General features: G+C 47.4%; 1 protein-coding gene across 1 annotated transcript; it reads left to right on the plus strand.

The window, feature by feature from the left end:
• The first annotated feature begins 2,564 nt into the window (after nucleotides 1–2,564).
• On the plus strand, nucleotides 2,565–5,754 carry LOC123188090 (uncharacterized). The gene is made up of 2 exons (XM_044600126.1): nucleotides 2,565–2,846; nucleotides 5,531–5,754. The coding sequence occupies exons 1-2, from the start codon at nucleotides 2,565–2,567 to the stop codon at nucleotides 5,648–5,650; spliced, it is 402 nt and encodes a 133-aa protein (XP_044456061.1). The 3' UTR covers nucleotides 5,651–5,754.
• The last annotated feature ends 2,258 nt before the right edge of the window (nucleotides 5,755–8,012 follow it).

An 8,012-nucleotide genomic window follows, 5' to 3' on the forward strand; every position in this document is an offset into this window, starting at 1 on the left:
GTGCTGCTCACAGTGCTCTATAAATTCTCTTGAGGTAAACTCACCCCCTCGGTCTGTTCTAATTGCCTTCAACTGATGCCCACTTTCAACTTCAGCAGCCTTCTGAATTTTCTGTAGTACATTGAGAGCCTCATCTTTGCTCCGCAACAGAGTAATCCACATAAACCGAGAGTGGTCATCCACTACCAGAAGAAAGTATCTCTTTCCACCAGGCGTTTCAGGCGTTATAGGCCTGCATAAGTCTGCATGAATGAGCTGAAGTTGCTCCGTTGCACGGTAAGTGGCCTGAACCGGGAACGGGAGGCGTCTCTGCTTAGCAATCATACACCCATCGCAGATCTTATCTACCTGATCTAGGTACGGCATACCATCTACCATACCCTCTGTTGCAAGTGCTCGGAGTGACCTAAAGTTCACATGTCCATACCTCATATGCCACAGCCATGATTGCTCCTTAGCATGCGCCAACAGACACACAGGTTCAGTTGGTTGGATGTTTAAGATATACATCCGGTTCTTAGTCCTCTTTACTCTAGCTAGGACATTTCTCTAGCGACCCCATACTGTCATCAGCCCATCTTCACTAGAATATTTGCACCCATTTTCATCTAGCTGCCCCAGACTGATGATATTACTCTTGAGCCGAGGAATGAAGTATACATCGGTAAGAACACGATGCTCGCCTGTGAGACATTGTATGAGAACCGATCCACGTCCACAAATGTCTACTGCAGAACCATCACCAAATTTCACCTTTCCTTTCACTGTTTCATCCAATTCAGAAAACTTATGTGCATCTCCAGTCATGTGTTACTTGCCCCTGTATCTAGGTACCAAGCGACGTCGTGGCTACCCGTCAGTTTAGGCGCCACTTTCTCTTCATTCAACAGTACTTGTTCAGAGGTGATGGGGTCTGAAGGCATCATCTCACATGTCTCCAGCATAAGGAGTGCAGCATCTTCAACCTCTTCTGCCTGCGCAAAGTTCGCCTGCTCGCGCTTCGGCTCCGGGCAGTCAGACTGAAAGTGGCCCATTTCATTACAATCGAAACACCTAACCTTTGTGATGTCAAATTTGTGGTGCTTCTTCTGCTTCCAGGCATCCTTGCTCTCACCGCGCCCGGCTTGTCCACGATCACCACGGCCTCCGCGGCCAGCGCCGCGACCTCGACCGCCTCCACGTCCACGACCGGTGTTACTGCTGCCGGCTCCGGGTGACCCCTTTTTGCCGTTCATCAGCTGTTCAAGTGCCTGCGTCATGAACATCAGTTGGTCCTCCTTCACACCGGAGTGACGCCGCCGCCCGCGTTGGCTCTCTTCGAACGCGGCGAGGCGACCGACTGCCTCCGACACGGTCATGGTAGTGAGGTCACCCCACTGCTCAATGGTGTTCACGATGTCCCCAAACCGGCTCGGGGCGGCGTTGAAGAGGACCTCAATGATCGACTCATCTGACACCGTCTCGCCCAGCGATCGGATTTCTCCAACGAGCGTCATCAATTTCTGCGCAAACACACTGACAGACTCACCGTCGTCCATCTCCATGCGGTCGAGCTGCCGCTTCAACTGCTTGACCCGCGCCTTCTTGACACGGTCCTCGCCGACGCGCATGCGCCGGATCGCCTCCAAGGCCTCGTGGGCGGTAGTGCAATCAGCCACCGCCATCATCACCGAGTCGGGAACCGGCTGAGAGAGTGCGGCAAACGCTTCGTCGTCCCTGCTCTGGTTAAACTCGCCCGTGCCCTCGAGCGCCGGCCACACGCCATACGGACGCAGCAGGATCTTCATCTTCACCGCCCACAGACCATAGTTCGAGTCCGTGAGCATTGGGTACTGGATCGGGACGCCGCCGGTCCTCGACGGCGCACGCGGCACGATCGCCACCTCTGCGCCCGTGTCGTCATCCCCGGTCCTCTTCGCCGGCGGCGTGTACTTTCCGCCGCCGCTGCTCTTCGGTGAAGTATCGCCCATCACTGCTCGCCGCCGCCACAACTCCTCCTATCTCCGCCGCCGTGCTCCGCCTCCGTGAACCAACGCTCTGAATACCAAATGTAGGATCAGGCCCAGGATCAACAAACACACGCGAGGTGGACACTCACACGATACGAACTGAAGGAGAAAGAAGAACTGCACGAACGCAATGAACGGAGAGATTTTTGCGACGCGCTTAACCTGCGTCTTTTTGTTTCCTTCCTCTTATTCTCAAGCATAACAAACTCGCAGCATGCACTGCCCATGATCCGTTTTACCCGCGCCATCCCACGGACAGAGTCGTGGCCAGTACACCCACGATTACAGCAACAAAGAAAACTACGACAAGTCTGAAGAAAAGACTAGCCTGACACTAACTGTCTAAACTGAACCTGACCGTGTACACTGCACGTTTCAGGATTATTCAGAGAACTAACTTACTGAAAATAGAACAGGTGCAACTAGATTACCATAACATTCTCCACCACCAATGGCCCGGCACCTCCTCGCCCTGGTATTGCAGCTGTTTGGCATCGGAGCTCCGCGATCCGGCGCCGGCGACCGCCATCGTCCCGTGCATCTGCGCCCAACGAAATGGAAGCCTGCGTTTCCACGAGCCGCGTCCTCCTCCCTTTCCCTCTCTGCGCCGCGCGGCCGGCGGATGCCTGCTTCCGGCGCCGAGCAGGGGCTAGCCGACGAAGAGGGGTCGGGCTAAACCCGGCAACGGCGTCGCTCGACAGCGCCGCAGTGCTCCTCGACGCCACCGTCGGGGCGGGGACGGGGTACTCGCAGGCGCGCTACTACACCTCGCTGGGGTTCTTCGTGCTGTCCGTGCCGGGGCTCTGGTTGCTCATCAAGCGCTCCGTCAAGTCCAAGGTCTCCCCCGGCCTCTCCTCCTCCGTACTTGCTTCCTCTATTTCTTAGTCCCACAGTCTGCCCTCCTTTCTATCGAACCAAATTAGTCAAATAAGTTAAATCTCCAAAGTTAATATTGTTGGAGACGCCTTCTTCAAATTGTAAAATATATACGTGGACCAATTTGACAACGATGGATCTGTCCCTCTTTGAGGTAGTGACTTCATGCCGGCTTTGTGAACAATTGCTATTCTTGAATAGGATCTATTCGAATTAAACGTGCATACACAGACTTCTTAAAATTTGTTGAGGGGGTGCACTTTTAGGAACAATTGCTCTCAACTTCTTCCAGGTTGAATTTGACTAAAAAGTAAGTGCCATGTTGTTCTAATGACCACCAGAAAATATTTTCCTTGCAATGCCAATTGTTGCAGGTTTTCATCCTTTCTGTTTCTATCTAAATTTATTCTTAAGGTAGTCAATGCTTTTCTAGGATGTATGCCTTGGCGTAGTGCTAAAGCTGCTGCCTTGTGACCTCATCTTCACCGCCCACAGACCATAGTTCAAGTCCTGGAAACAGTCTCTTACAGAAATGTAGGGAAAGGCTGCGTACTATAGACCCAAAGTGGCTGGACCCTTCCCCGGATCCTGCGCAAGCGGGTACATGCCCCGGGCTGCCCTTTATAGATGTCTTGAATTGCCTGCAGTATACTTCTTTGTCATCTAATATGTCTCCCTGATGATTTAAATAGATACCAAGGATATGATTAGGCACATATATATGAGTATGTTTATGACGACACCTGCACCAGCAGTTGTAGTTGTTATTTTGCCTGTAGCCGCCCCCAAAACTCACTTCGCAGGGTGAGAGACCCCTTTCCTTTCCATTTGTTGGGTTTCGCTTTGTGCCATCATTTGGTTGGTCGACAGGCACCGGAAGAAAGGAAGAACATAGTACTTCTCTCCTATGATGTACTCATATGTATGAATTTTATCTCAAATGACCCGACATCCAGTGGTCTGCATGAATTATTTCAGATGTTTTGGGGCAAATGAAAATTATAGGAAATTAAATTGACCCCATTAGTAATATCTATAATCTCTTCATTCTGGGTCTATCTTTCTACTGCACAAAAATATATTAATTATTTTGCATATATTGGTTAAAATTATGTCTGGTTTCATCCTTGGCTCAAAATGTTGATGTGTAGTGCTAAAATTTGCTTGGGATAGATAGTTAAAGGGAAACTCTTCTGTTCACCCGACCGATCTTTCTGCGCGCATCTATCGCCTTTATGCTCATCGGATGTTTCTTTAATCAGATGGCTTGGAAGTATCCTTTTTCCACGGTCTAGCTTTGCAACTGGACTATTGTTGCAATTTTTGCCCCCGCAACAACTAGCTTGTTGCAAGATCTGGATCCCCACACGCCGGCGTGGACGACCATGCTCTCCTCCTTCATGGGCCCTCTCCTCTCTCCTCCTCCTTTCTCTCCTCCGTTGACGGGCCCGACCTGCTCTCATGCTCCATCTGCTCGGTCGTTGGTTGCCTCTCCACGACCGCTCGGTGACCTCGTCCGAGCTGCCTCCCGCCGGATATGTGGTGCTCCGGCGAGATCGACGCTGCATTGCCTTGGCAGCCTCCGCCCCTCGGTTGTCCCGACGTAGCTGACATCTAACGTTGCTGTTGGACGGCGTGGAGTGGGATCCGCAATTGATTTTTGTCTTCTGCAACAGCATGTTTTTGCAAAAAGGCTCTTGTTGCAACAGGTTAAGAGGAAAAAATAGTTTAAAATTTTAATGCAACTGGCCTTTGTTGCGAATAATTTCGGCAACTAGACCTCTGTTGCAGAAAGTACTGCAGCAACACATGTGTTGCAAAGATGACGGATCACGTGGGTAGATCACACAGCCATCCGCAGCTTCATCCAATGGTCAGGGAGGCAGCTAATCTTTTAACTTTATCCATCGGCGGACGCGTAGCATCGCCCATAGATAAATGATAGAACTTGTTTCAGTATAGGGTATCTTGCTGGGGAAACACACTTTGTAGACTGTACTGTCTATGCCTGTCAAACTGTTTATTGCTACTGCAACTGAAGCTAGCTCTGTATAGAAGGGCTTTGGGTTGTTTAAAGTTCCACTGAAAAGAATGTTTATTTCACTCCAGATCTTATTTACAGTATGTTGTGCCATCCTAAAATCTGCCTGCAAAATACATGGCCTTATAGTAGATTCGGTCAGGAAATTGGGGTGCTTTTGTTTGTGGTGCTGAAAATTTTACTGCAACTTTTTTTAGTTCCATTCTTAGCTACGGCATGTTGTGTGATGCTAAACCTGCCTGGAATAGATAGTTGGCGCATAGATGGATGATGGAATTGTTTCAGTCCGGATATTTAGTTTGGAAAAAATTGTCATGTGGCAGGAAAATTCTCTGTATATGGTGTGAAACTATTTATTTATTACTCCCTCCGTTCCAGAATGATGTGAAGATGTTTCACTAGTTTCCCGAATTGCCATATAGGTTTACTGAAAAGAGCCGGTTTTAACCATTTCATGTGCTTCGTATCGCATTGCTCCGAATTTATGGACCGTAATTATTGGGCTAGGTTTTACACTGGCTAGGAGTTGGAGCAGATAGCTGGTTATCACTTCAACACTTCGTGCAAGTGTGATTCTGATGATTTTTCTGGTCTTATTACGCAGGGCTCTGGGATGAGGCTTAAACGGTTTGGAGCGAAACCTGATGCCAGGAATAGAAGACGCCTTGATGATGGATTCGCCCAAGGCTTCCTCCTTGGAGGTGGAAAAACCTTCCCTTGGTGACGGCGAGGGGCCCACGCTTGCAGGGAAGAAAAGGAAGGATGTTCCTGGGCGCGAGAATGGCGGCGTGGCGAAGAGGGTGCTCAGGTCGGACACCATGAAGCTGCATGTGGATGCTGAGCCTGAGGGTGAAGCCGCCGCCGTGGATGTTTGCGAGGGTGACAGTTTGGAGAAGGCTGACTGTGAGGCTACTGTGGGTGACAGTTTGGAGAAGACTGACTGTGAGGCAACTGCGGGTGACAGTCAGGAGAAGACCAACTGTGAGGCTGTTGCAGAGGAAGGCAGAAGCGGGGTGCAGGCAGTTGATGCTTGTAAAGGTGATGAGCAAATGGATGATGCTCCAATGAAAGTCGATAATGCTATAGAAGTGCCATAGAAGTGTTCTGAAAATAATGTGGAAAGTGCCGGCATTGCTGAAGAGAATGGCTTGGATAACCAAAAAAGCAATTTTGAATCTGATGATAAGAAAGAGAAGGCAGACGAGAAGATTTACTCTGCAACTCAGGAGGAGGAGAATGTGTCCTTCTACTTCAGCTCAGTCTTCCCAGCAAGTTAGTTTTTTCTCCAAACGATAGACTCAGCTGGTTTCACTTGTGCAGAACCATTCATTAAGCATCCCCTGGAAAGCAAAAGGAGTAAATTAAAGGTGCAGAGCTACCAAATTAATCTGACAATGCTGCATCTTTCTTACCATCTTATTATTTTCAGTCTGTGTACTCTTAAGATCCAAAGTAATCAACTAAAGTATCTCACTATCTCCTGTTATCACTGATTTCCACAATCCAATCAGATCATTTCTCTCTCAGCAAAATAGACAATGATATTATGTTGTCTGAAGATATTATCAAAAGGAAATGGCATTTTCATCTTTAAGAGGGTTAAAGATGAACCTATAATGTGAATGGTCTGTGATGTATATGTATGTTCCAGAAGTGATCACCAATTTTAACTGATTTGTGAAGTTCACCGTTGTAAGAAACCAAACCATACTAAATGAAGCTACTGCCATTACCACTGCCAGAAAAATGCTAGTACTTCCATCAACGATAGGAGGATGCCTTAGAGAACAACAAAGCATTACATGGAACTAAGGCGCATATATGTGATATATTTGTACTAAAGCCAAACTGTAGTTACTTTTTCTAATGATTGTTTGACTGCTGCTATATGTTGATTTTATATACAAGCAGTATGGTACGCTGAAATAGATATACATGGCAATATCCCAGAATGTAGAGTATTTGAATTCTAATAATTAGGTATTATACCCCAGAACTAAAATCTCAAAAAACAGTACCAAAATTATGTTTGATTTGTGCATAAATCATGGTGCCCTGGCTCCATGGAGCAGCAATTCAGTGTCCAATATATACTGTATCAGTAGTGTTCTCCCTTACTGTTTCAAAACAACAAATTTAAGTTACAATGAAGATGTAGTTGTGAAATGAGCAGCAGGGAGAGTATCCAAGAATCAAATGGAGCATCTGAATTATCTGGGTGCTCACTGAAACAAATTGCGCAGATATGGAGGCCCCGAATTAATGTTTCAAGGCATTGCTCTTCATCGTAGTTGATCAACCGTTGAACAACATCCTCTACAGACAGAATCTCTCCAACAACCCGAGCATCCACAGGAGCCGTCGTACTATCAGACATGCGTACGATTATCCCACTATCAAAACCAAAATGAGAGAGCGTAAAGCCCTGCACCCACTCAAAAACAACTTCCTGTGCAGACTGATGTGCCCAAATCGATTCAAGCATGTGACAAAGGGTTGAGACCTTCAAGCATGATTATCCCGCCATCAAAACCAAGATGAGAGAGCGTAAAGCCCTGCACCCACTCAAAAAAACTTCCTGTGCAGACTGATGTGCCCAAATCGATTCAAGCATGTGACAAAGGGTTGAGACCTTCACAGTATCCAACCACTGTACACCGAGAAAGAAGTATGGAGGATGATGGCTCAGGTATGATGGAGGCATAAGGCATGTCAGTGATATTGGAGCCAAGTGCTTGACACTGAATGTGAACTGGTTGTCTGGGTAATCATCAACACTCTGGAGTTCTGTGGGCACACTGATACCATCTGGAATTTCACAGTGCACATGGATCTGCAAAGAATTGAAAACGAGTTAGGAAAGAGCACCGCACATTTTGTCGGTATTTTGGTAACTGATGAGTACTGGAACTGGAAGTCTGGAACCAATTAAAACAACAATAAACTCCTCAAGAAAATAAATCATACAGCTGTGGCAAATATTGTAGTAATAGTTTACTTGAAAGGTAACCTCAACTTAACATCTAGTGAAGATTCTCATAGGAAAACTCAGGTCTTAGAAAGGTAACGTCAACTTAATATCAAGA

This window comes from Triticum aestivum, chromosome 2A (assembly GCF_018294505.1).
Source record: "Triticum aestivum cultivar Chinese Spring chromosome 2A, IWGSC CS RefSeq v2.1, whole genome shotgun sequence".
In the NCBI taxonomy this organism is placed as follows: domain Eukaryota; kingdom Viridiplantae; phylum Streptophyta; class Magnoliopsida; order Poales; family Poaceae; genus Triticum; species Triticum aestivum.